The following is a 25898-nucleotide window of genomic DNA, read 5'->3' as shown; positions in this document are numbered from 1 at the left end:
CTGGTGGGTTTGTCTTTCAGACTGCAGCCCCCACCTGAGTGGGCACCTGAGACTCCTGGAAGGCTCCCAAGTCCCCCCAGGCGCCCCCCCCCCACTCGGGTGCTTCTAGGGCAGCATCGGAGCAGGTACCTGTGTGGATGAGCTTCACGTGGCGCTGCAGGTAGCGGTCGATCATGAAAACTTTGTTGCAGCCGGGGTGGGGGCAGGGCCGCTCTCGGACCTCCTCGTGGTGTTCCTTAATGTGCTTCTGTAAAGGGGCCAGCGAGAGACCCGAGTGCCTCCCTGGCCGAAGCCCCACGCCCCACAGGCCCCCCAGTGTCCTCACAGGCGAGGGCTGAGCACCCTGGAAGGCGGGCAGATGCAGGTGCACCGGCTCCACACCGCCGAGCCCCTCCGGAGTGAAGAGCTGGCTCTAAGTCACCCCGTCCCAGGCCGCACGCCTCCCTCAGCCCAGGCTCCCGCGAGTCCTGGGCCCAAGGCCACGCCTGGCTCAGCAGGAGCCCAGGCTCACCAACACCGGGTGCCCGCGCCTCACCTTCATGCCGTCAGCCCCTCGGTACACGGCTGTGCAGCCCTGGTAAGGACACTTGTAGATGGTGGGCAGCTCCTCCCTGCAAGGACAGCTCGTGTGGCGGCGCTGCTGCCACAGGCAGGGCAGCCCCCGCTGAGGACCCCTCACCTCTCAGAGCGCAGCTGCTTCTTCCAGCCGGGCTTGGGCCCGGGTTTCTTGCGGATTTTTGGTTCTTCGGTCTTCTTGGCTTCTTTGCTTTCACTCTTCTTACCAGAGACCCTGACAACAAAGACCAGATGAGTGATGTGTCCAGGGTCTACTCGCAAACATTTCTCGTCCTTGTTTAAGAACAAGGGACAGGGTTTCCCTAAGCTTCCCTAACTGAGGGGCCCTGACTCCAGCTAGAGCCACCAAGCCATACCAGCTCTCGGTGGGAAGTTGAAGGCCTGGCCCAGCCCCTGGGAAGGTGGGGGAGAATGTACCCCAAAGGCGGAGGAGCGGAGTGCAGTAGAGAGGAACACACTTGCACGGGGGAAGGGGGTGCTGGCCGGAGACCTGGAACACGGTGACCCAGGGAAGCTTTGGGGGTCAGTCCCTTTACAATGACCGTGCGTGAGGAAACAGCTGAGCAGCCCCTCACTGGAGCCAGAGAGAGGCCTACTACGCTGCACACGCGATCATCTCCCACTTCCTTCCCAACCTGAATTCCCGGAGCAGCTGGCTAGGGCCGGAGTGGACAGTGGAGACCTTGGCCTCCAAGAATTTGGGGTTGTGCATTTTAACTAGTCTGTAGCTGACCCCAAGGAGGTCGAGCAAAAAACTTACTAAACGCACTTGTTCCTTTTTGAATCGAGACGTTTAGGAAAATCTGTTGGTAATAAAACTTGCTTGTCATGGGGAAGGCCACACGTAAACACCCACAGCAGGGGCAGTGCCACTGGGGACACCTGAGTCCCGTGTCAGAACCCTAGGTTCAATCCCTGGTTCTACTCCCACCCCAGCTTCCTCTAATGTGCACCTAGGGAGGCAGCAAATGACGGCTCACGCACTTGGACTCCTGCCGCTGGTGGGATACCTGGGTTGAATTTCTGGCTCTGGGTTCAGCCTCGCCCAGCTCCGGCTGTGGCAGACACTGGATGGAGATTTCTGTGTCTCTCTCTGCCTCTTAAATAACAATTGGGGGGGGGGGGGAATCCCACAGCAAATACACTAAATTGTTAGAGGCTGAAAGCCTTCCCTCTGAGAAGCCAAAGGAGGATGCCACTCTCACCCTTCTGTCCCTCCCACACAGCACCAGAGGGCCTGGGCTGGCAATTTGCAAGAAAAAGAAAAAAATAAGCCGGCGCCGCGGCTCACTAGGCTAATCCTCCGCCTAGCGGCGCTGGCACACCGGGTTCTAGTCCCGGTTGAGGCGCCGGATTCTGTCCCGGTTGCCCCTCTTCCAGGCCAGCTCTCTGCTGTGGCTAGGGAGTGCAGTGGAGGATGGCCCGGGTGCTTGGGCCCTGCACCCCATGGGAGACCAGGAAAAGCACCTGGCTCCTGGCTCCTGCCATCGGATCAGCGCGGTGCGCCGGCCGCAGTGCGCCGGCCGCGGCGGCCATTGGAGGGTGAACCAACGGCAAAGGAAGACCTTTCTCTCTGTCTCTCTCTCACTGTCCACTCTGCCTGTCAAAAAAGAAAAAAAGAAAAAGAAAAAGAAAAAAATAGGAAAAGAATTCTCTCTCCCCACAGATTTCACAGATGACATGACCTTGCAGGTAGAAAACCCTGAAGAATCCACCCAGAAAAAACCCTAATAAAAGAAATCTACACAAACTCCAAACACTAACAACAAACAATAAAAAAGAAATTAAGAAAACAATGCGCTGGCCGGCGCTGCGGCTCACTAGGCTAATCCTCCGCCTAGCGGCGCCGGCACACCAGGTTCTAGTCCCGGTCGGGGCACCGGATTCTGTCCCGGTTGCCCCTCTTCCAGGCCAGCCCTCTGCTGTGGCTAGGGAGTGCAGTGGAGGATGGCCCAGGTGCTTGGGCCCTGCACCCCATGGGAGACCAGGAAAAGCACCTGGCTCCTGGCTCCTGCCATCGGATCAGCGCGGTGCACTGGCCGCAGCGCGCCGGCCATTGGAGGGTGAACCAACGGCAAAGGAAGACCTTTCTCTCTGTCTCTCTCTCTCACTGTCCACTCTGCCTGTCAAAAAAAAAAAAAGAAAAAGAAAAAAAAGAAAACAATGCGCTTAGAATAGCATCAAGAATAAAATGCTTCGGAACAAAATTAACCAAGAAAGGGAAAGACACAGACACTGGAAACTGTAAGCCATCTGACAGGGTGAGACAGGGAGTGGGAAGGCAGCCCGGGGCGAGGACAGGAGCGGGCACTGCTCAGCCGGCAGTGTGGCCCTGACGTGGCCCAGTCCCTGTGGTCCCTGTGGCAGTCGTGACGGGGCGAGGACAGGAGCGGGCACTGGATCACGCCAAGGACACACTGCCGCTGTCCCTGCAGTCCCGCGGGAGTCACGATGGGGCGCAGGTCTTCGCAGTGAGGTTAAGTCCACTTGGGGTCTCTGCAGCCCACACCGGAGTGCCTGACTCCTGTCCTGGCCATCCAGCTGCTCCACCCTGGGAGCCGGCAGGATTGGGTCCCTGCCACCCATGTGTGAACCTGAATTTCTGGGTTCCAGGCCCTTGGCTTTGGACTGACCCAGCCCTGTCTGTCGCGGGCATTAAGAGAGTGAATCAGTGGATAGAAACCTGTTTCTTTGTGTCTCTGCTTCCCAAATAATAAGTACAAATTTTAAAGAAGCAATGAGAAATCACATCTAAGATTTAACATGGAACTTCAAGGTACACTGAACAGCCAAAACAAATTTGAAAAACATACAAAGATGGAAGACTCAAATTTTTCTATTCCCAAACTCACTACAAAGCTACACTAATCAAAACAGTGTGTTACTGGCGTTAAGGATGGACACAGGCCAATCCACCAGAACTGAAACCACACACTTCCACAGGGGCCCCGAGCCCGTCCGTGGAGGAGCGGCGTCCCCACCCGGGACGCGGGGACAGCTGCATTTCCCCGTGCAGAGACTGAGGCCGGGCCCCTTACACCGCACAAACATTAACTCGAATGCGTCATGACCGAATCTAAGCGAGAACTGACTCTCACAAGAGCACACGGGAGCAGGTCTCGCGATCTTGGGTTTGGCACCCGTTCCTTCAGCCTGACGCGGCACAGGCAGCACAAGTGAGTGCAGGCGGAATGGACTTCGCTTAGGCTGCCGGCTCCTGGCTTCGGATCGGCGCAGCTCTGGCCGCTGCTGCCAGCTGAGGAGTGAACCAGCAGAGGGAAGACCTCTCTCCTCTCTCTCGTTCTCCCCTTTGCTCTGTGTAACTCTTTCAAATAAATAAATCTTTAAAAACTAAATTTAATCCTTTGTATATCACTATTAACAGTGTGAGAGGAAGGACCCTGGTGTCCCGGGTTCGAGTCCCAGCCCAGCGTCCTGCTGAAGCACGCAGTGGTGCTGACTCAAGCGACTGAGCTCCGGCCACCCACACAGGAGACCTGGACTCGGTTTCTTGCTCCTGGCTTTAGCCAAGCCCAGCCCGAGGCATCGTGGGTATCTGGCAAGTGGACCAGGGGATAGGAGTGTGTTTTCTTTCTCTGTCACTCAAAAAACCACAATCCATAGGGAGAAGGAAGATACCTGTGATACAGTGGGTTAACCCCCGACTGAGCGGCACACATCCTATGCCGGGGGCCTCAGGCCCAAGTCCTCCCGCTGCTTCCCAGCCAGCTTCCTGCAGGCGCACACCTGGGAGGGAGCACGTGGGCCCCTGCCACCCATGAGAGACCCAGGTGGAACTGCGGGCTCCTGTTTCAGCCAGCCCAGCCTTGGTTGTTGCAGGCTTTGGGTGAACCAGCTGATGGAAGACCCCTCTCTTTCTATCTCTGGCTCTCTCTGTTGCTCTGCCTTCCAGATAAATTAAAAATCAATGAACTAGGCCGGCGCCGCGGCTCACTAGGCTAATCCTCCGCCTAGCAGCGCCGGCACACCGGATTCTAGTCCCAGTTGGGGCGCCGGATTCTGTCCCAGTTGCCAGCTCTCTGCTGTGGCCAGGGAGTGCAGTGGAGGATGGCCCAGGTGCTTGGGCCCTGCACCCCATGGGAGACCAGGAAAAGCACCTGGCTCCTGGCTCCTGCCTTCGGATCAGCGCGGTGCGCCGGCCGCAGCGCGCCAGCCGCGGCGGCCATTGGAGGGTGAACCAACGGCAAAGGAAGACCTTTCTCTCTGTCTCTCTCTCTCACTGTCCACTCTGCCTGTCAAAAAATAAAATAATAAAAAATAAATAAAAAAAATCAATGAACTTGTAAAAAAAATTTTAAAAGCTAAACACAAAATTACTTATTGAATGATTCAGTTAATTCTACTTCTAGGTTGATGCCCAAAGAATTAAAAACAGGGGCTCAAACACAAGCAACAGTGTCCACATCATTATTCCCAAGAGTCGAAAGGTGGTGACACCTAGATCAACAAATGAACAGATCCACACTTGGGCTGTAACCATGCAAGGAACAGTGTTCAGCCACAGAAGGAACGAGTCTCACGTGGGCTACTGCACGGATGAAGCTCACCTAGACCAGGCACCTAGCTCAGCAGCTGCCAGGGCCCGGGCGGGTGGGGGAGGAGGGAGGGAGTTTGCTCACGAGCACAGGTTCTGTGCGGAAGGCGCGTTTGCAAACAGTGCGGCAGTGCTGACGGCTGTCACGCTGCCACTGCTTAATGGCAAAGTCGTGCACGTACGCAGGGAAGCCTCCAGCAACAGCCTCTGCACGCAGGCTGGGGAAGTGGACCGTGCGGGGACATGCGGAGACGTCAGTCCCCTCACAGACAGACTTGAGAGAGGAGGCGAGCCTCCCGACCAGGGCCGTGTCCCCAGCTGCCGGCTGGCACAGCCTTCTCTGTCGGGGACTGGCCACTTCCCCAGCAAACGACCACTCAGTGTAGACTCTGCCAGGTGCTGGCTGGGCACTGGCCTCTGCTGCTTGGCCGTCCAGGCCCTTCAGTGGCCCAGGTGTGGGCTTGCCCCGGGCTGGACCCACGATACTCTAACCCGTCAAGGCACGGCTCGTCTGCCCCAGCCTGCCAGAACCCTGTCCATGCTCAGGAGAGAACGGGACATACAGACACGGGGCTGCTCGGGGCCTTGTCCTCGCAGTTTCCAGCTGTGACGCACTCACGGCACCCAGGAACCGAGTGCCTCTGGGCAGACCATCAGCAGAGGTCCACGTCCACTACTGCCCACTCCCGCCTCTCGCACAAGTGCAGTTTCCACTCAAGTAACCCCCCCCCCCTTTTCCCAGAAGCCTTTACTATCGTTTCTGCTTGCACCTGGGGCCCTGCAGGGACCAGCGAGTGAAGCGGGAGAGCGCCGCTCCTGTCAGCGCAGGGCTCTCCTCTCCCGCCCCAGCCTCTGCCCCCAGCACTGCTGCTCCACACCCACGCTGGGCACGGGCCCACGGGCACACTCTACGTGGGACTCCAGGGTTCTGCTCAGGCTGGGGCGCTCAATGAAGAAGGAGCAGGGTCCTCCTGACAGAAGCCCCTGCCACGCTTCCTGTGACCACTGGACCCTGCCTGGTGGCCCCCAGCCAGCTTCCTGTCTGCCCATGCGCACTCAAGTGCTTCGGGCACGTTTCTGTGTTCCGATTTTGATCTCTCCAGGCTCCATGCCTCCTACTCTTCCTATTTCTCTCTCGGCAACCAAAGTCAGGGCTTCCATGAGAAAAAGACGTCGAGTTTACGCCTCAATCTTCTCGTGGGCTCCTGGCTGACAGTGCAGCACTGCGCTGCTCTCTCTCTGGATCTCATCCTGCACTGTGCGAGGCTCAGCACGAGGAGCAAGGCCATCCTCAGCTAGAGCAGGGCTTTGGGGTTGAGAGGAAAGTGACAGTGAAAGCCAGGACCCCGTGCCCTGACTCGAGAGAAGACAAATCCTGAAAAAGGTCAAAATAAGGTCATGGGTAATTCAACCCCAAGCAGGTGATGGCTGCCTGGCCCCAGACATCACTGTCAGAGTTCAGAGTGATCAGAGGGCTGGGTCCCTGGGCCTCAGGGCACACACAGACCAGGGAGAAGAGAGAAGGATGGGGGGGGGGGGGACAGCTGGGCAGTCAAGGAGACACGGCGAGCAAGCAGGGACGGCTCTGTCGGAAGGGAACAAGGCTGGTCCCGTCCACACAGGTCCCCGCCGTTCCCGACGGCGGAGGCAGCCCTGCACAACCCGCCAACCACCTCACGGCGAGACGCTCACGTGCTTGGTCCCAGCTCTGCACTGCCACCGGGAGGAGGCTGGTGGCCGAGGGGAACCTACCTGCTCAGCTGGGCCTCCTCACCGGCCCCTGGCTCACTCTCAGAAGCCACATCGCTCCGGGCAGAGTGAGCTGAGGGAGGCAGAGCGGCGCCGCGTGCTGACCTCGCGTGCGCCCCTCGCGCCACCCCCTCGCCCCGTGCGCTGTGGCGGGGCTGTCCCCTTACTTCTTTTCTGGGTAAGGCTCGAAGGATTCATCTGAGGACTGGGGATGCTGCTTCCTGGTGTTGTCATCGTCACTCGGGCAATCTCTAGGAAAGAAGAGGGAGCCTTGAGCGAAGCCCTGGCCCGCAGTGGGGGACAGACCCAAGGACTCCTGTCTCAGGCCCGTGAGAACCCCAGCCCCATGTTTTAGTCCTCCTGAAAATGACGTGGAAAACCTAAGATTCCCCAGGTCTCCAATCCCTTTCCTAAGAGGACAGAGCAGGTCACCAGAAGCGCACACGCTGGCCACCCCCGGAAGCCGGCTCTCCAGGACCCCAAGCTCAGGAACGGCCTTACGGTGCTGCCCAGGAGGTGCGAAGACTCAGGAGACGGCTTCTGGACAGAGGGCGTCTTCCGCCAGTCACGCCCTACCGTGTGACTGCGAGCGCGCGCTCGGCTGACAGCTTCACCGTCAGCCACTTCCACACGCAACACAAAGGCAGAGAAAGACCCGATGTCTGCCCTGAGGCGTGGCTTTCTGCTTAGTCTGCAGGGCTGCAAACAGCCAGGCTGGCAGGCCCACAGTCGCTCCTCACGGGCCACCACGGCCTGGATGGAGAAAGGCCTGAGACTGGCTGGCAGCCTGAGGCCGGCCTCGAGCCATCTGCTTCCTCACCGGGTACCCCACTGGGGTTGTACCAAAAGCCAGCTGCATGGGGTTCGCAGGGCGAACGCCAGCCTGGAGTGTGGCAGTTGTTCTGAGCAGCGGTCACCCAGAGGCCGGGGCTGGCCTGGGGGCCCACTCCAGGACTGTCCGCCCTCCCTGCCTCCTGCACAGGGACTCTGCTGCAAGTCCCAACAGGGTGATCACAAAGGGCTAGAATCTGGCTTCCTCTGGCCTGGTGACATCCGGGGTTGGTACGAAACTGAGGCCTTTAAGGGAGAAACAGCAGGCAGAAGCAAATGACCCCAGCACAGCACAGTTCCAAGTAACTCCACACTGCTCTGGGTCAGACACAGCACAGCAGCAGCCAGCGGCCTCCGCAGCTGCGTCAGGTCCCGGGACCCTCTGGGACCTGGCCACTCCTCTCCTCCCACCACAACAGGGACAGCGTCCCGAGCAGGGCGTGGGCAACGGCCCCCAGGATGGCCAACTCTGGTTTTCGAAGGAGAAACATTAGGCTATTTAAACCCACTCTTCTCTCACCCCTCAGAAAGGTCACTGAACTCGTCTTTTACCCGATCATCCGAGGTTGAAGAGGGAACCTGCTTCTCACCCAATTGCCCTGAGAAACAAAGAACAGGCTCCTGTTACCGACACAGCACGGCAAAGCGCCTCACCTCCCTCAGCTGACGGCACAGCCTTCGTGATGGGAACCTGGGGTGCCCTAGCCTCAAACCCACTACCTCCTCACCCAGCCCCAACCCCTGTCCGCCACAGCCACAGCGCCGAGATCAGAAACCCTGGGGGACAGTCCACCGTGGCAAGGCCGGCTCCTCCCTACAGATTCAGGTCCAGCTGCAGGTGGGACCGAGCTGTACTCTGTGCGAAATGTGTTTTCAGACATTCTTAAAGCTGCCGTTATCAACGTATCACATACACAGCACTTACAAAGCCGAGCAGGTCTAAGCTGCCTGCGACACACGACTCCGTTCCCCACCTGCAGCCGGCCGTGGGGCTGTGTGCCACCCGAGTGTCTGTCCAGCTGAACCAGCTGAGGACTCCCGGGGGGGGGGCTAGCCATGTACAGGCAAGACAGAAGGGGCAAGCACGAAGCTGGCCATGGCCCTAACACAAAACTCTGGGCAGTCACCCCAAAGTCTGCCGTATGCGGACAGGGCCTGGTCCCCAGGGAAGGACCCTGTGTTTCCCTCAGCCCGGCAGCAGGCGTCACCGGGGAGCCGGCTGACACCAGGGCCTCATTCTCTTCCCCACGTCCCACAGACAAGGGCCCTGTTCTTCCCTCTTCCGCGGCTCCTGAACCACCAGACAGACTGGCGCACTCGGCCCGGAGCACAGGCTCGCAGAGGCTAGGCACCAGGCGAACTTGTCCTCACACCAACTGATAACCCGGGTCCTGCTTGTGCAGGAACAAGCGGCCGAGACAGGCTGGTGCTGTGGCGCAGCATCCCGTCGGCACTGGCTCAAGTTCCGGCTGCTCCTATTCCGACCCAGATCCCTGTTAACGTGCCTGGGAAGGCAGTCGAAGACGGCCCAAGTGCTGGGGCCCCTGCACCTGTGCGGGAGACCGGGAAGAAGCTCCCGGCTCCTGATCATTGCAGCCATCTGGGAAGTAAACCAGCAGATGGAAGACATTTCTCTCTCTCTCTCTCTAACTCTGCCTCTCAAATATAAGCAAATCTTTTAAAAAGAAAGAGTCTTACTAGAAAATAAAGCCTGAGAGAGGCTGGCAGCCGTGCCCGCTGTGCCCAGGGCCGCACACAGTTGCCACTCACAGGAGCACTGACTGGCTCCCTGTCTTCCCACCCTCGGGGCGCCACATCGTGATCCCGCCCCGCTCAGGAAAATGCAATCCTGGTCTAGAACAGGTCAAACGTGCTTCCTACCTGGGGCCCCAATGAGGGGTGGGCTTGGCTGCGGTGGGGGGCCTGGCCCAGGCCCCATAGGGTTGCCATCTGGAGGAGGGGCCACGTCCATGCTGGGCAGTGTGGTCCCTCTGCCCTGGGAGACCTGAGGGGCAGTCCCCGAGGGGCTGGATGCCTGGCTGTGGGTGAGCTGCGGTGCCATCTCCTTGTCCCACGCCCACTTCACTGACAAGGCGCTGTCCAGCAGGAGGGCCCTGCAGCTGGAGTCAGTGTCCATGGTGTAGTTGTGGCCCTGGTCGCAGCCCCACATGGCCTGGATGACACCACAGTACTCGGAGGCCAGCGTTCTCTGAAGGGTGGGTAGGGCCCCGCAGCTGGCTGCGTGTCCATGCACCCACCCTACCAAGCTGTGCAGGCACCGAGAGCTGGAGGTGATGAGATCCCCTGAGGAATCAGCAGAGACGTCAGCCCATGGCTGCAAGCACCCAGCCCACCCTAGGAGCCCACTCTTGCACCCAGGACGGGCAACTCACCTAGAAATGCTCCCTCCTCCGCCACCGTTGGGGGCTGGGCGCCGACCCTGTAAAGATTCAGTAGCCTCTGAAACCTGTCTATCCCATCACACTCAGAGCCCAGATAAAACCTAAAACAATCCTCACACTCAGAGCCCTGTGTAAACCTGTTGATCCACTCACACCCAGACCTGTGCACCCCTGGCCATCACCCTTACACTTGGAGCCCTGAGTACACCCATACATCTTCTTTTTTTTTTGACAGGCAGAGTGGACAGTGAGAGAGAGAGAGAGAGAGAGAAAGGTCTTCCTTTTGCCGTTGGTTCACTCTCCAATGGCTGCTGTGGCCGGCGCGCTGCGCAGATCTGAATCCAGGAGCCAGGTGCTTCTCCTGGTCTCCCATGTGGGTGCAGGGCCCAAGGACCTGGGCCATCCTCCACTGCACTCCCGGGCCACAGCAGAGAGCTGGCCTGGAAGAGGGGCAACCGGGACAGAATCTGGCGCCCCGACCGGGACTAGAAGCCGGTGTGCCGGCGCTGCAGGCGGAGGATTAGCCTAGTGAGCTACGGCGCCGGCCACCCATACATCTTCTAATACTCAGTAGTGCGGGCACATCTGTCCACCCCTCACACTCAGAACCTGTGTGAACCTGCCCATTCCTGCATACACAGGGCTAAGTATAAACCTGTGCATTCACTGAGAGCCCTAAGTGTGTCCACCCCTCACACTCAGAACCTGTGTAAACCTGTCCACCCCTACACCCACAGCCTGTGTGAACCTGTCCACCGTCACACCCACAGCCTGTATAAACCAGTCCACCCCTACACCCAGGCCTGTGTAAACCTGTCCACCCTCATACCCAGAGCCTGTGTAAACATGTTCAAATCTGTCCATTCCCTTCACAGGCAGAACCAGTGTGAACCTGCCCATCCCCCACACTCACACTCAGATCCTGTGTGAACCTGTCCACGCCTCACACTCACACTCAGATCCTGTGTGAACCTGTCCATCCCCCACACTCACACTCAGATCCTGTGTGAACCTGTCCATCCCCCACACTCACACTCAGATCCTGTGTGAACCTGTTCACGCCTCACACTCACACTCAGATCCTGTGTGAACCTGTCCATCCCCCACACTCACACTCAGATCCTGTGTGAACCTGTCCATCCCCCACACTCACACTCACACCCTGTGTGAACCTGTCCATCCCCCACACTCACACTCAGATCCTGTGTGAACCTGTCCATCCCCCACACTCACACTCACACCCTGTGTGAACCTGTCCATCCCCCACACTCACACTCACACCCTGTGTGAACCTGTCCATCCCCCACACTCACACTCACACCCTGTGTGAACCTGTCCATCCCCCACACTCACACTCAGATCCTGTGTGAACCTGTCCATCCCCCACACTCACACTCACACCCTGTGTGAACCTGTCCATCCCTCACACTCACACTCAGATCCTGTGTGAACCTGTCCATCCCTCACACTCACACTCAGATCCTGTGTGAACCTGTCCATCCCCCACACTCACACTCAGATCCTGTGTGAACCTGTCCATCCCCCACACTCACACTCAGATCCTGTGTGAACCTGTCCATCCCCCACACTCACACTCAGATCCTGTGTGAACCTGTCCATCCCTCACACTCACACTCAGATCCTGTGTGAACCTGTCCATCCCCCACACTCACACTCAGATCCTGTGTGAACCTGTCCATCCCCCACACTCACACTCAGATCCTGTGTGAACCTGTCCATCCCCCACACTCACACTCAGATCCTGTGTGAACCTGTCCATCCCCCACACTCACACTCAGATCCTGTGTGAACCTGTCCATCCCTCACACTCACACTCAGATCCTGTGTGAACCTGTCCATCCCCCACACTCACACTCACACCCTGTGTGAACCTGTCCATCCCCCACACTCACACTCAGATCCTGTGTGAACCTGTCCATCCCCCACACTCACACTCACACCCTGTGTGAACCTGTCCATCCCCCACACTCACACTCAGATCCTGTGTGAACCTGTCCATCCCCCACACTCACACTCAGATCCTGTGTGAACCTGTCCATCCCCCACACTCACACTCAGATCCTGTGTGAACCTGTCCATCCCCCACACTCACACTCAGATCCTGTGTGAACCTGTCCATCCCCCACACTCACACTCAGATCCTGTGTGAACCTGTCCATCCCCCACACTCACACTCAGATCCTGTGTGAACCTGTCCATCCCCCACACTCACACTCAGATCCTGTGTGAACCTGTCCATCCCCCACACTCACACTCAGATCCTGTGTGAACCTGTCCATCCCCCACACTCACACTCAGATCCTGTGTGAACCTGTCCATCCCTCACACTCACACTCAGATCCTGTGTGAACCTGTCCATCCCCCACACTCACACTCAGATCCTGTGTGAACCTGTCCATCCCCCACACTCACACTCAGATCCTGTGTGAACCTGTCCATCCCCCACACTCACACTCAGATCCTGTGTGAACCTGTCCATCCCCCACACTCACACTCAGATCCTGTGTGAACCTGTCCATCCCTCACACTCGGAATCCAACATATACATGTCCAACTCCTTTACCCTCCGTGAGTACCCTGTCCTTTTCCCTTCACAACACCTGGGGGTGCTCCCAACTGCCTCTGCAGAACCAGGCACAGCTTGCCCACCCCACAGCAAAGCTCCCACCAGCACTCCCTGGCCCTAGAGCAGCCGCTCAACCTGCAGTGAGACCTACTTTGCACAAGGCTTCCGCTGGCCCATCGGGGAGACATTCACTCTCTGCAGGAAGGACTCCAGGAGGCTGTGGCACTGGTAGAACTGGGCATGGCAGTTCCTGCAGACAAACTGAGACAAGGCTGGATCCTGGTGCACAGCCACACCCAGCAGGCGCTGGAAGTCCCTGACGAACACACGCTCCCCTGGGAACGGCCTTTCTGCGCTGTCCCCAGACGCCCTGTCAGAAATGCTTCGCAGACTCCGGGAGGAGAACTTCCCGTGGCAGAGGCGGCAGTGTCCCATGGCAAGAGCCCGGCCAGCCCTGGGGAAAGCAGGAGAGGACGTTAACAGTGAGTGGGCACAGGGCCTCCGTGGCACAAGTGCCGAGAAACTGAGAGGTCTAGGGCCGGTGCTGTGGCATAGCGGGTAGAGCCGCCACCTGCAGTGCCGGCATCCCATACGGGCACTGGTTCGAGTCCTGGCTGTTCCAGTCCAGCTCTCTGCTGTGGCCTGGGAAAGCAGTAGAAGACGACCCAGGTCCTTGGGCCCCTGTACCCATGCGGGAGACCTGGAGGAAGCTCCTGACTTCGGATCAGGGCAGCTCCGGCCATCGCGGCCATCTGGGGAGTGAACCAGCGGATCGAAGGCCTCTGTCTGTAACTCTGCCTTTCAAATAAATACAGATCTTAAAAAAAAAAAAAAGAAAAGAAAGAGAGGGAGGGAGGCAGGTGTCTGTGGCCTGAGGCTCCCGCCCTATCAACAGCCTCCTGGGCATCTGGCTGAGGGAAGGACTGAAGCGGGTGTTCCTGGCTGAGCACCCAGCCTTCAAGGGCATGGGCTCGGAACAAGGCCACCGGCCCTAGGGGCCTTTCCAAGAACTGTGAATGCCCCTCGCGCCATCTCTGTGGGACTGAAAGCCAAAGAGCAGCGTCAAGGCTGCGCCTTCAGGGAAACAATCGGCATGTTCAGCGTCTGCCCGGGCGTCCTCTCGGCCAGGTGTAGGGGATGCCCAACAGTTAAGACAGGCCCACACCCCGTATCGGAGTCCCTGGCTCCACGCCGGCTCCAGCTCCCGACCCGCTTCCTGCTAATGCAGAGCCGTGGAGGCAGTGGAGACGGCAGGCGGCGGTGGGTCGCTGCCACCCTGGACTGCACTCCCAGCCCCCAGTACTGCGGAGTGACCACCGGCGGGAGAGCTGCTTCCTCCACACAGGAATCAACAAGAGAAGCCACGAGCCGCCAGCGGCAAAGGGCCGGCAGGGAGCAAGCGGGTCACACAGTGGAGTCAGTTCTCACCAGACCCTCCGGGTCCACTCAACCAACAGAAGACGGGGACGCAAAGAGGGAAGCGATTCTCCCGAGGTCTCAAAGCACGAGACAAGACCGCGTGGAAGCCCAGACCTGTCTGATCCGAAGCTTGATCCTAGGGCCCAGGCGGCTGTGTGGACACAGGTCCCGGGCAGAGGCCGGAAGGGGCAGCGGAGTCGACCTGCGCTCGGCCCGCACCCGCCGGAAGGGGCCTCTTTCGGGGGAAGGCGCAGTCGGCTGTGGGCCGCCAGGCCGCGCGCAGGGGCGTACGAGGTCACCGGGCCTCCGAGCCGGCTGGACCCACCTCGCCCGCCGGCCTGCGCCGTACCCAGCCAAATCGTGCCGCCGCCACCCTGGCGGCCTTCCACGTTCGGGGCGGCGGACCCGAGCCGGCCCGAGGCCCGAGGCCCAGCGCTGCCGGGCCGCCCTGGGCGACAGGAAGCGCCCGAGCCGGCCCCGCTGCAGGGCGCCGCCCGGCCCCCGCGACCCAGATGGAGTGGGGCAGAGGAACGCGGCGGCGCCCCGCGGACCCACGTCGAACCCCGCCGCCGCTCCCCGCTCCGGCCCCAGGGCGACAGTGCCCGCTGCTGCCGCCTACAGGGCGCGGCCCCCAGAGCTCGCGGCCGGCCAGCGCCTCCGCCTCCGCCTCTCACCGGTAGGAGCCAGGCCCAGGGCGGGCGGACGCCGGCACAGGCTCCAAGGCAGGTCCTCGACGCGGAGGGAAACGCCGCTGCTGCGCCGACTCGCTCTCGGCAGCTCCCAAGAAGGCCCCTCCGTCTCTCCAACCCGCGGGCCCGCCCCCAGGCCCTGACAGGACCCGCCCGGCGCCCAGCCGCCCGCCCGCCCGCCCGCCGGCCTCCTCCCCGCGGGCAGCCGGAAGTGCCCCGCGCCCCTTCCGGAAGTACCTCCGCGCCCCTTCCGGCGGTCCGCTGCTCCGGCGGGCCCCGCGCCCGCGCCCCTGCGTTCCGCGCTGCGGCCGCCCGTCCCGCCCCTCGGCCGCCTCGGCCGTCGGCCGTCGCCGCGTCGCCGCCCGGCGCCATGGCCGCTGCGGCCGGGGACGCCGCGGTGAAGCCGCTGCAGAGCGCCATGAAGTTGGCCAACGGAGCCATCGAGCTGGACACCGGCAACCGGCCCCGGGTGAGGCGAGGCGGGGGCGGAGCTCGGGCGCCGCGGCGCTCTCCGGGGGTCCCGGTGCCGCCCGGCGGGGGTCGCACTTGGGCTCTGCCCCGCGCCGGGGTCGCGGGGGCCGGGCAGAGCCGTCCTTGCGCCTGGCGGTTCCTGGGCGAGAGGACGGAGGCCCTGGACCCCCGGCTGGCTCTTGACCTTGGACAGCTCCCAGCCCCCTGCTGGCCTCGGTCTCCCGGGCTGTCCGGTGGGCCCGTGACCCAGAGCCCGGCCTCGCTGGCGGAGTGGACTCACGGCGGCCAGAAAGCAGCCGGCCTCGCGCTGGGCCGGGCGGGCGAGCCCGGGCAGGGGCGTGACTGGTCCCCGCGCGTGGGGCGCGCCCCGGGCCGAGGCGCCGGCTGGGCCGCCCGGGAGGCGCGAGGAGCCCGCGCGGGCCGGGGAGAGGCACCCTCGTTCCCGAGGTGCGTTTGTGGGCAGCAGCAGCCCTGCAACCAGAGATCCTGCCTGGAACCCATTTTGTCCTTAAGACGGGCGGCTTGACAACTGAAGTAAAACAGGCGCGCCCCGGTGCCCTGAGCCCTGGCCCCTGGCGAGTGTTCCACCCGGGCTGGGGTTCGGAGAAAGGGATTTCCCAGACCCGAGCCAGGAAGTGTCCCAAGACTTGCAACAGCCCTCCCTCTAGTTTGCTCGGAAGCCACTGGCTGAGTGACCCTTGGGCTGACAGGAAGGAACTCCTTGCACAGTGAGAAGTGGCAGCTCTCCCTCCCCGTGGGAACCTCAGGCCCTCCCTAGCTGGAGAGACTGGCAGCCAGGGGGAGGATGGGCGCTCACCGCGCGAGGCAGTCCTGTGGGAAGAGGGGCTCTGGCACAGCTGCAGTCCCTGCCGGGCACACCTCGGAGGACCCCTGCAGGCGGCTTGTTCCCGGGCTTCCCGCAAGGGGCCAGGCAGGCAGGGGGCTCCTCCCGTCTGCTGGCCTGACCCCGCTGTCTCCACAGGAGGCATATACGGAATACCTGCGGAGCGTCCACTACATCTCCCAGGTGCTGCTGGAAGAAATGGAGAGGGCCAAGGGTATGGCTTCGCCTCTGCTCCTTCCTGGGCACTGGTCCCGGATCTAGGGGTCTTCCTGCAGCCTGGTCATTGGCTGTCCAGCCACACAGTGTCGGGGTGACGCAGCAATGGGGGCAGACACTGAGTGGGCACCCATGGTCCACAGAGTCCACGGGTGGGCAAGGAAGGAGTGAGTTTCACTGAGGTGGGGCATTCCCAGCAGAGGGGCATGCAAGGATGGGCAGGGCTGCTTCCGGGAAGCTCACGGAGGCTTTGAGCCCCAAGGAGGTGGGGGGAGCCCAGGTCTTGTGGAGGGACCTTGAAGGTGAACCCAGGCAGGTGGGGACGGGAGCAGCCGTGTGAAGGGAGGATGGGGAGCTCCACTGTGCACACATCACATGAGAGGTGCCCAGAGCTGGAGGCCGCCCAGCGCCAGGCAGCGAGTGAGCTCCGTGCGCTCCTGCAGGCTCCTGGGGCCCTGGGAGGTGGAGGGCAGGAGCAGCCCCGACCGAGAGCACACAGAGCTGGAGTGGAAGCTGGGATGTGCAAGGACAGGTTCAGGGGTGTCAGGGGCTCAAGCGGTGTGGAACGAGGAGAGGCAGCCGGCAAGTGGCCCACTCTGGAGCATGCCAGCAGCGTGTTGGGTAGCAAACGAGGTGCTGGCGCCCCACCCTCGGGAAGCCAGGCTTGTGGGCACAGACATTGGGGGGTATGTGCCAGAAGACCCCCTCGGCACATCCCTCTTTGTGCACTGGCCCCATGGAGAGAGCAGGCTCCACCTTCATAGCGAGACCCTCCACGAGGAGCAGGGGCTCCAGTTAGGCAGAGCCGCGCTGATGTTGGGCTGGACAAGCGTGGCCATGCAGGGAGCCCGGGGCAGGTGACGGTGCGCGGCATGGGCTGGCCCAGCGTCCCACTCCCTGGTGTCCATCCCTGTGAGCGCCTGACTTGTGATGGAGCTGACTGACCAGCCTTCTTGTCCGGTCCCCAGAGGCCGGGGACGCGGTGCCCCCTGACACTCCCAAGATGCTGAAGCTGGCTGAGCAGTGTCTGGAGAGGGCCCAGTCGACGGCAGCCAAGCTCGGTGGGTCCCCAGCAGGAGGAGGCTCCCTTGGGGCGGCCCCACAGCTGCATCTCTGTGGGACACGGGCCCACGTGCTAACCCCTGGATGTGTGTGGCTTGCAGGCAAAACGCACCTGAAGCCAGCCACGCCTGTGGCTGTTCCAGGCCCCTGTCCTGCCAGCCGGCACCGCCGCGTGTGCTCGGATGAAGGAGGGAAGCTGTCTCCTTTTTTGCCACCCGAAATCTTCCAGAGACTTCAGGTGGTAGAGGCACACAGCTCTAAGAGGTAAGAGGGGCGAGACGGGACGTGGGCTGAGCCTGGGGCTGGGCTGGAGGCAGTGAACACAGCTCCCACGGGTCCCAGAAGGGGACCCCTGCTCTACCCTGCATAAAGGAAGTGGCACACAGGCCGAGGCAGCCGAGCAGAGAACGAGAATCGCAGGGCAGAGGCGGACCCCCGCCTTCCCGAGAGCAGTCAGACACGCCTGTCTTTAGAGAAACAAGACGTGCAGGGGAAATACCTGCGGGAAACAAAACTATGAAACCTGACCCAGAAAATAAAGGACCAAGTAGAAGGGAAACAAAAAATCCAATACTAAAATGATTTTCAGAAAACTAGCAGGAGTCAGGCGTCAGCTGAGCACCTGACGCCGTGTCCCGCGCGGCCCGGCTCCGGCTCCGGCTCCGACTCCGGCTAGTGTGGAACCTGGGGGCAGCAGCGGTGGCTCGAGCCGTGGTGCTCCTGCCGCCTGCCGGGGAAACCTGCTGAGTGCCCGGCTCCAAGCTCTGGCTCCGGCTCTGGTCCTGCTCCAGCTCTGACAAGCATGGATGGAGAAAACCAGTGGGTGGGATCTGTCTCTCTCTCTAGCAAATACATTTAAAAACAGTTGGGGCACTTGGTGTAGCAGTTAAGAAGCGCACCTTCCACATGGGAGGGTCTGGTCTGAGTCCTGGCTGTTGCGCTTCCCGTTAATCATGCGCACCCTGGGAGGCAGCAGGTGACGGCTCAATTACTTGTGCCCTGCCACCCACGTGGGAGACCTGGATTGAGTTCCAGGCTCCTGGCTTCCACCTGCCCCAGGCCCCAGCTATTGGGGCATTTGGGGAATGAACCAAAAGATGAGAGCCTCTACACCTTTCCAGGAAATTTAATTAAATTATTAAAAAAGAAAAAAACTAAATGAGGAGCCAGCATTGTAGCATAATGGGTTAAGCCACTGCCTGCAATGCCAGCATCCCATGGCATTCCATTCAAGTCCAAGCAGTCCCAGTAGATGGCCCAAGTGCTTGGGCCCTTACCACACACGGGAGACCCAGATGGGGTTCCATCTGCCTGGACCAGCCCCAGCCATTGTGGCCATTTGGGGAGTGAACCAGTGGATGTAAGATCCTTCTACTTCCCTATATAATTCACTCTGCCTTTCAAATAAATAAATATAATTTTGAAGATTTATTTTATTTATTTGAAAGAGTTACAGAGAGAGGTAGAGACATGAAGAGAGAGGTCTTCCATCCGCTGGTTCACTCCCCAGATGGCCACAACAGCTGGAGCTGAGCCGATCTGAAGCCAGGAGCCAGGAGTTTCTTCCGGGTCTCCCACATGGGTGCAGGAGCCCAAGGGCTTGGTCCATCCTCTGCTGCATTCCCAGCCCATAGCAGGGAGCTGGATCAGAAGTGGAGCAGCTGAGACTCAAACCGGCGCCCATATGGGATGCCGGCACTGCAGGTGGTGGCTTTACCTGCTACACCACAGCATTGGCCCCATAAATAAATAATTTCTAAAAACCAAATTATTTTCTGCCCTAGAGATCCACACATATATACAAAAATGGCTAGACGAGTGTGTAACAGCAGAGTAGAAGTAGCAGAAGACAGAGTCAGTGACTGGGGAAAAGGTGAAAAGATACCCAGACATCACAGGACAGAAATGACGCGGGTCAGAGTCTGACTTAAGTGTTTCTGGAATTCTTGAGAGAGGAGGAGACAGTATCTGATGATGTCAGTTTTCTAGAAGACATAGGCAAGAAGCAACGAAGGCAGACAGGTAGAACCAGAAGGCCCGCCCTCCTGGCCTGCCGCACAGGGGCAGCTTCAGCTGCCAGCCTGCTCTCCTGACCCTGCACAGCAGAGCGACGTGTGCCACCAGGGCTGCCTATGGCGCCAAGAGGCTGTCGGACACCGTTCCTCGTCTGGCGAGGCACAGACTGAGCTTGCTGTTGAGCCGTGGCGGTGCCTGTGAGCTCGGGTCATAGCCACGGGTGTACCACTGATTTTCAGCACAGTCCAGGTGCCCAGCTCCTTGGGACAAGTGGAGCCCTGGCAGTACATCTGCCTGCATCTCAGCAAGGCAGACGGGAAGGGTCGACCGCCCCTCCCTCACCACCGCCACCTCCTCTTCCTCCCTACCTCCCAGCCTCAAAATGGGGTTGGGGGGAAGAGTGGGAGGCCCCCAGGGCCAGGATGGCAGCTGGTCATCACTTCTAGGGAGCTGACACCACTGGAGGAGGCCTCCCTGCAGAACCAGAAGTTGAAGGCTTCATATGAGGCCCGGATGGCGCGTCTGGACCCCAGCCAGGCTATGCAGAAGACATCGCTGGTGAGCGGGGCCTAGGGAGGGCCTGGGAAAGGGGTGGAGGAGGAAGGACTCATTCCCTGCAACCCCACAGACCCTGTCTCTGCAGCGGCAGATGATGGAGAACCTGGTCATCGCCAAGGCCCGGGAGGAGACGGCACCCTTTCTGGCTGTCCCCGAGGAGTGTGGCTTTGAGCAGGGTGGGGAGTAGGAGCCAGTTGGTGTGGGGATGAGAATTCTTCTGCCTGCCCAGCCCCCAGGCCTGCCGGGGCTGTCCCACTCCTGGCCTCGGCAGGTGTCCTCCCCACCCTTCAAGTCCTCCCAATGCCTTCCTGGCAACAGCCCCTCCCAGAGTTGGTGCCCTACCTCCCGACCCTCATCACCACTGGACTGCACCTCTGGGGGCAGCAGTAACTCACCTGCCCACTGGAGCCCTGGAACATCTCAGGTGCTCTGGGTTGTGCCAAGTAGATGGGGGAAGGGCAGGCGGAGCACCCAGGTCAGGCACCACGAGCCCTTGACTCTGCCACCCAGCTCCAGAGGAAGATGGAAGAGCGCCGGCTTCGGCTCCAGGAGGCTGCCAACAGGTGCACCTCTCGCCCACCTCCTGGGCAGCTGAGGGAGGACTGGCAGGGGCTCCCCTACACGGGCCCAGCCCTGGACCCGCCAGCTCACCCTTCCTCCCCAGGAGGTTCTGCAGTCAGGTGGCCCTGACCCCGGAGGAGCGAGAGCAGCGGGCCCTCTTTGCCGCCATCCTCGAGTACGAGCAAGACCATGTGAGTCTGATGGGTCCCAGCAGGTGGGGGGTGCAGGCAGGGCCATGTGGCTCTGCGGTGTTTGGTTCTCCCTACACCCCAGGGAGGGCACCCAGGCAGCCTTGGCTGGGGATGAGGGTCCCATGTGTGGGGCCCACTGTGCTTTCTCAAGGCCCCCTGTCCTGCAGGACTGGCCAAAGCACTGGAGGGCCAAGCTCAAGAGGAGCCCAGGGGACCTGTCACTGGTGACCAGCCTGGTCTCCCACCTGCTCAGGTACCCTTCCCCACAGAGCCTGTCTGCCAGCCTTGGGCTCCGCACCCTGTTGCCGAGTAACATGGAAAGGGCTTAGGAAGGAAGTTCATTAGGAGGCTGGATGGGCAGCCGGGTGGGACAGCAGGCCTCTGAGGCTCCCGGCTCTCACAGAGAGGACAGTGCTGCAGCCACCCTTGCCCAGCTGCCTCTGCCCTAACTGTTTCTCACTGCCTCCCTCCCACCCCCTCGATGGGATGAGGCACACGATACCTGAGCACCCACCTACAGTAAGCGACGCCCGAGTCCCTTCTCAGAAAGCTTTCCGAGTGTGGCCTCTGTGTAGACAGGTGCATGTCACACACGTGGGCCCAAGGCCAGGTTTCTCAGCCCCTAGGTCAAAGGCCGGTGGGTGGACTGCAGCCCCTCCAGCTCCGGGGGAGGCCACTGGCACTCGTGTTCAGTGCTGAGAGGGGGCAGGGGTGGGCGTGGTGCCTGCTGCCTCCTCCCCACCCCCTGTCCTCCTTGCAGCCTGCCCGACCACCCGATCTCACAGCTCCTGAAGAGGCTCCAGTGTGCAGTGTACGGCGCGCTGTACCCCGTCGTGAGCAGGGCCGCCCCAGGCTGCTGCTCCCTACCCCCAGACACCGACGGGCTGCTGGCTCCTGGGAGCCGGCGGCTCCGGGCTTCACAGAGCCTGTACTGCATGCTGTCCCCTCCAGAGCCCAGCACAGCCCCAGGGCCGCCAGACGGCCCCCCTGCCACTCCTCCCACACCCCCGCTCCATCCTGGGCCCCCAGACAGGGAGGCAGACGACAGCCCTGCTGGGCCTCCTTCACCTTCACCGGACACCTCCACCCGCCTGCCGGACAAGGACAGCTCCTTCGAAGACCTGGAACAGTTCTTGGCCACGTCTGAGAGGTGGAGTCGGGGCCCTGCAGGGCAGCCTGAGCCACAGCCCCCAGGGGTGAAGAGGGAGCCCCTGCTAGAGCGGCTGCAGAGCACTGTGAAGGACATACACAGCGCCATCGGTGAGGCCCGCAGGTGCCTGGCGGCCAGCAACGACAGCTGGCCAGGGAGCCTGCCCTGCAAGCCAGCCAGGCCGGCCCTGCCATCACAGCCCTCTGTCCACCTCCCCACAGGGCCAGGCACTTGGCTCTCCCTCAGAGAGCAGGTGTGGCTGTGTGCGAGTCCTCGCTCTCTGAGTCCTCACTGGGAGGTGGGAGAAGTGGGGCCTGCTCATCCTCACTTGTTTGCCCTGGTCCATGTCAGTCTTCTCTTTGGGGAGGAGACTTGCCTGTTAGTGCCTCTGGTCAGCAGGTGGTCCTGGCCCCCAGGGAGAAGGTGCAGGACAGCTGCAGGCCACACAGGAAGGGCCGGAGGGGGGCGGACTTGAAGACAAGTTGGGGGAGGACTGGGCCGAGCCCCTCACCATGAGCCGGAGGCAGGACCCCCTGACACTCCTGGCGCTGCTCCCGGCAGACAGGTTGCTGTCACTGACCCTTCTGGCCTTCGAAAGCTTGAACACAGCAGCCTGCAAGGACCGCTGCCTGGCCTGCATCGAGGAGCCCTTCTTCTCCCCGCTGTGGCCCCTGCTGCTGGCCCTCTACAGGTATGGGCTGGGCTGCAGCCTAGCCAGCCACCCACGTGACCTGGTGTCTCCCAGGGCCTGTGCCCCCAGGGCCTACCCCAGTCACTCCCTCACATCACTCAACCTCTGACACCATTCTCGGGACAGCGGGGCTGTTGGCTTAGGATGCATGCCAACTCTCCCCAGGGCTGAGCCCCAGGACGCCCCGCCCCTGCCCAGGCAGCCTTGGGCAACTGAGTGTGGCTCTCTGCCCCAGGAGTGTGCACCGTGGCCGCGAGGTGGCGCTGAGCAGGAGCATGGAGCTCTACAGGAATGCACCCCCAACAGCCGTTGGCGTCCCCCCCAAACTCCTCCCCAGGGACCCACAGGCCAAGGGGGCTGCCGCCTACCCCTACTGCACAGCAGCCCAGGAGCTCGGTCTGCTGGTCTTGGAGAGCTGCCCCCAGAAGAAGCTGGAGTGCATCGGTGAGGAGGTGGGGAGGCAGGTGTGGGGAGGGAGGCCCCACCCCAGCACTGACAGGCACGGCCCGGAGCCGAGGAGGAGCTGCGCGGGCACACCTGAAGCCCCATTTATGTGCACAGTGCGCGCCCTGCGAGCCATCTGTGTCTGTGCAGAAGACTACTGCCGCGCCCAGGAGGCCACGCCCGAGGCCACGCCCACGCCTGCAGCCGCTGCCGCCATGTGAGTCCCCCAGGGCTAGTGGTGTGGGCACAGCCGGGAGGGGCAGTCCTGCTGGCCCCCAGGGCCCCCACAGCTCTGCTGCTCCATGAGCCCCCATGGGGCTCAGTACCCGAGAGCGAGCCTAGCCAGTTTGCACCGAGGACCCTGCGCTCTGGCAGGTAAGGTCAAGGCTGCAGCAGCCAGGACCGCACAGCCCCTCCTGGCGGGGCTGCTCTGCAGGGCTGCTCAGGGCTCTGGGGCTTCCTGGCTGATCTGGTGAACTGTGGGGTTCTTCCCAGGTGCTCACGCTTGTGCTGTGCGTCACATGAGGGCAGCTGCACCCCTCTGAAGCCACCCAAGCCCTGTTAAAGGGCCCAGTCCCCATCCCGGCCTCCCAGCCAGGGACTCCCTGCCCAAACCTGCTCTTCAGGTGGAGGCTGGCTTTCCTCACCTGAGTCCTGCAGCCACAAGGCTTTGTGGTGCCCGATCCCATCTCAGTCTCCCCCACTCTCAGCTGGGCTGACGGGCTCAGCCTTGATTCACCTACCATTGCAGGCAGCGGGGCTGTGGCCCTGGCCCGCATCCAGGAGCCTGCAGGGGATGTGGTCAGTGCAACACGAGGGAGCAAATGGTCCCCGCCAGGGTCAGCTTGCAGGGTCTGGTCAAGCCGGTTTGGCTCCCATGGATCCTCTTCATCCACTGTATACAATACTGCCAGGGCTGGGTGTGTGGGAGTCCTGGCCTTGGGGCTCCCTGGTCTGCGGTAAAGTGGGTCAAGCTCCAGCCCCAGTCTCGAGGGTCTCATTTTCTCCCCTACTCAGCACACATGGGCCTTCCCTGCAGCGAGTATGGGGACCCGTGACCCCAGTCTCCTGTCCAGAACTGCTGTACAGGGGTAACCACTCTCCCCTGGGGAGTGAGTGGGCTATGGACAGGGAGCCCTCCCTCCATCGGCCCACTCAGGTCCCCCCAGGGCTTGGCGGTTGGTGCAGCCTGAAGCAGGAAGGGGCTGCCACTGGTCCAGTCTCCACGCCACAGCACAGGGGCTCCAGCCTTGCCACTCCCAGGTGGCCCTGTACTGCCAGTGGGGGTACAGGGAGAGCAGCTGTCAAGGCCAAGGCCAGCCGAGGCCCAAGCCCAGCAGCTGCTGTTGCTGCCCACAGTGGTGCTGATGACCTGCTGCCCATCTTGTCCTTTGTGGTGCTGAGGAGCGGCCTCCCACAGCTGGTGTCGGAGTGTGCGGCCCTGGAGGAGTTCATCCACGAGGGGTAGGCGACGCGGGCCCCCGGGCGGGGCAGGCACACCTCAGGAAAGCCCGAGGCCCCCCTGTGCACAGGGTGCTCCCTGCCAGCTCATCCCATGGCCCTGGCCCAGCAGACCCTAGACAGGGCCAAGGGGCTGTCTGTCCCCCTGGCAGCATCTGTCTGGGGGGGGCCCATCACTGTTGGAGGGCCTCCCCACTCTGTCACCCAAGGACTCCCCAGTCCAGCTTCCCACATTGCCCTCCCTGTGGCCCCATGAACCTCTGCTGTCCAGAGCCTGGGGGCCACCCTCATCCTCTCCAGCTGACGGGTGCCCCTGCTGCTCCCCCACACAGGTACCTGATTGGAGAGGAGGGCTACTGCCTGACGTCACTACAGAGCGCCCTGAGCTATGTGGAGCTGCTGCCCCAGGGGCCCCTGGGCAAGTAGTGGAGGACCCTAAGACTTCTGCTGAAGAACCCAGCCTCAGTGCCCCTGAGGACTGTCCAGTGGCCTCCACGCTGCCCTGCACACCTAGTGCAGGACACTGGGGGGCAGGGCTGCTGTGGTGGGGCCCCCAGCTCCTGCCCTCCTCCTAACCCTGCATCTGCCCCCGGAGGCTTGGGGCAGTTCCTGTCCGCCCAGCAAGATGGGGCCAAACCAGCTCCCAGCAACCAGGCCCTGATCTCTCCTGCACCTGCCTCTGAGGCCCCATGAGGGACTGGGGCTGCTGCCTCCCTGGGGCCTGCAGCAGTGGGTGAGGACCCTGCAGTGAGCATCTGGCTGGGCCTGGCCCCCTGTGGACAGGGTGACCTGCAGGGTCATCAGGGAGGCTCAGGGCCCACAGCCAGAATCTGGTTTGTGCCACCGCACCCTATCCCACTCCTAGAACAAAGCTCCTATGAGCCAGGATGGAGAGCCTGCCACCCCTCCCCAGGGCCCTAGGGTGCCACTGGCGCGAGTCTGTGCTGCTTGTTGACGGGGCAGTGACTGCCCTGCTCACCTACACTGGCCAGGCCTGGGACTCTGAGCCGCACACCCACCCCAGGCCTAGGACACTCCCTGTCCTGACTCACCTTGGCAGTGGGCAGTGAACGATCCAGGACCCTCGACCAACCCCTAGCCCCAGACAGCCTTTCCCCGGCCAGCGTGAGCCCATGGAGCACCTCCTGTGCGGCTGCTGCCAGCCCAGCCTAACCTAAAATAAAGAGGTCACTGCTGTCTGGCTCTGTGCGGCTTGCTCAGTCCCCCCCCCAAGTAGTGCTGAGGCCGAGGCTCGGCTGGCCTAGCATCTCACTGCTGGCCACCAGAGGGCCCGCTCAGGACAGGTGGTAGGAGCCACAGTCACCCAAGACGCCCTGCACAGGCGCAGGATCCGCGGGGGCTGTACCTGGCCAGGTGGCTATGGGCTTTACCCTCTAGGACTGGACAGTTCTACCGGGCATTAGG

General features: G+C 61.6%; 2 protein-coding genes across 7 annotated transcripts in view; one reads left to right on the top strand and one right to left on the bottom strand.

The window, feature by feature from the left end:
• ZNF276 (zinc finger protein 276) overlaps positions 1 to 25898 on the bottom strand; it is a 32925-nt gene that overhangs the window by 4283 nt on the left and 2744 nt on the right. Inside the window, exons 1-9 of one of the 3 annotated variants that reach the window (XM_051830025.2) lie at positions 14794 to 14962; positions 12852 to 13154; positions 10105 to 10151; positions 9593 to 10015; positions 8232 to 8310; positions 7048 to 7131; positions 680 to 790; positions 536 to 611; positions 130 to 247 (exon numbers count right to left, since the gene is read on the bottom strand). In XM_051830025.2, coding sequence (XP_051685985.2) covers positions 130 to 247; positions 536 to 611; positions 680 to 790; positions 7048 to 7131; positions 8232 to 8310; positions 9593 to 10015; positions 10105 to 10151; positions 12852 to 13135 — 1222 coding nt within the window. In that variant the 5' untranslated portion in view covers positions 13136 to 13154; positions 14794 to 14962. Of the gene's footprint in view, positions 1 to 129; positions 248 to 535; positions 612 to 679; positions 791 to 7047; positions 7132 to 8231; positions 8311 to 9592; positions 10016 to 10104; positions 10152 to 12851; positions 13155 to 14233; positions 14366 to 14793; positions 14963 to 25898 lie in introns of those variants that run through there. The other 2 variants (XM_070062862.1, XM_070062861.1) reach the window with 2 other exon arrangements.
• On the top strand, positions 15115 to 25676 carry VPS9D1 (VPS9 domain containing 1). Of its 4 annotated transcripts, none has more exons than XM_070062865.1 (15): positions 15115 to 15277; positions 16262 to 16337; positions 17308 to 17400; positions 17503 to 17665; positions 19864 to 19975; positions 20046 to 20108; positions 20486 to 20538; positions 20640 to 20727; positions 20895 to 20980; positions 21488 to 21987; positions 22439 to 22568; positions 22906 to 23012; positions 23130 to 23229; positions 24372 to 24476; positions 24806 to 25676. In XM_070062865.1, exons 1-15 carry the CDS (start codon positions 15179 to 15181, stop codon positions 24897 to 24899), a joined length of 1869 nt encoding a protein of 622 aa, XP_069918966.1. In that variant the 5' UTR covers positions 15115 to 15178; the 3' UTR covers positions 24900 to 25676. The 4 variants fall into 4 exon arrangements, with proteins under 4 accessions (XP_069918966.1, XP_051685984.2, XP_069918964.1 ...); XM_051830024.2 differs by having other exon boundaries at positions 22804 to 23012; XM_070062863.1 differs by lacking the exon at positions 20046 to 20108 and having other exon boundaries at positions 22804 to 23012.

This window comes from Oryctolagus cuniculus, chromosome 18, assembly GCF_964237555.1.
Source record: "Oryctolagus cuniculus chromosome 18, mOryCun1.1, whole genome shotgun sequence".
In the NCBI taxonomy this organism is placed as follows: domain Eukaryota; kingdom Metazoa; phylum Chordata; class Mammalia; order Lagomorpha; family Leporidae; genus Oryctolagus; species Oryctolagus cuniculus.
The sequence above is the reverse complement of the archived record's forward strand: the minus strand, read 5'-3'. Positions and strand labels throughout refer to the sequence as shown.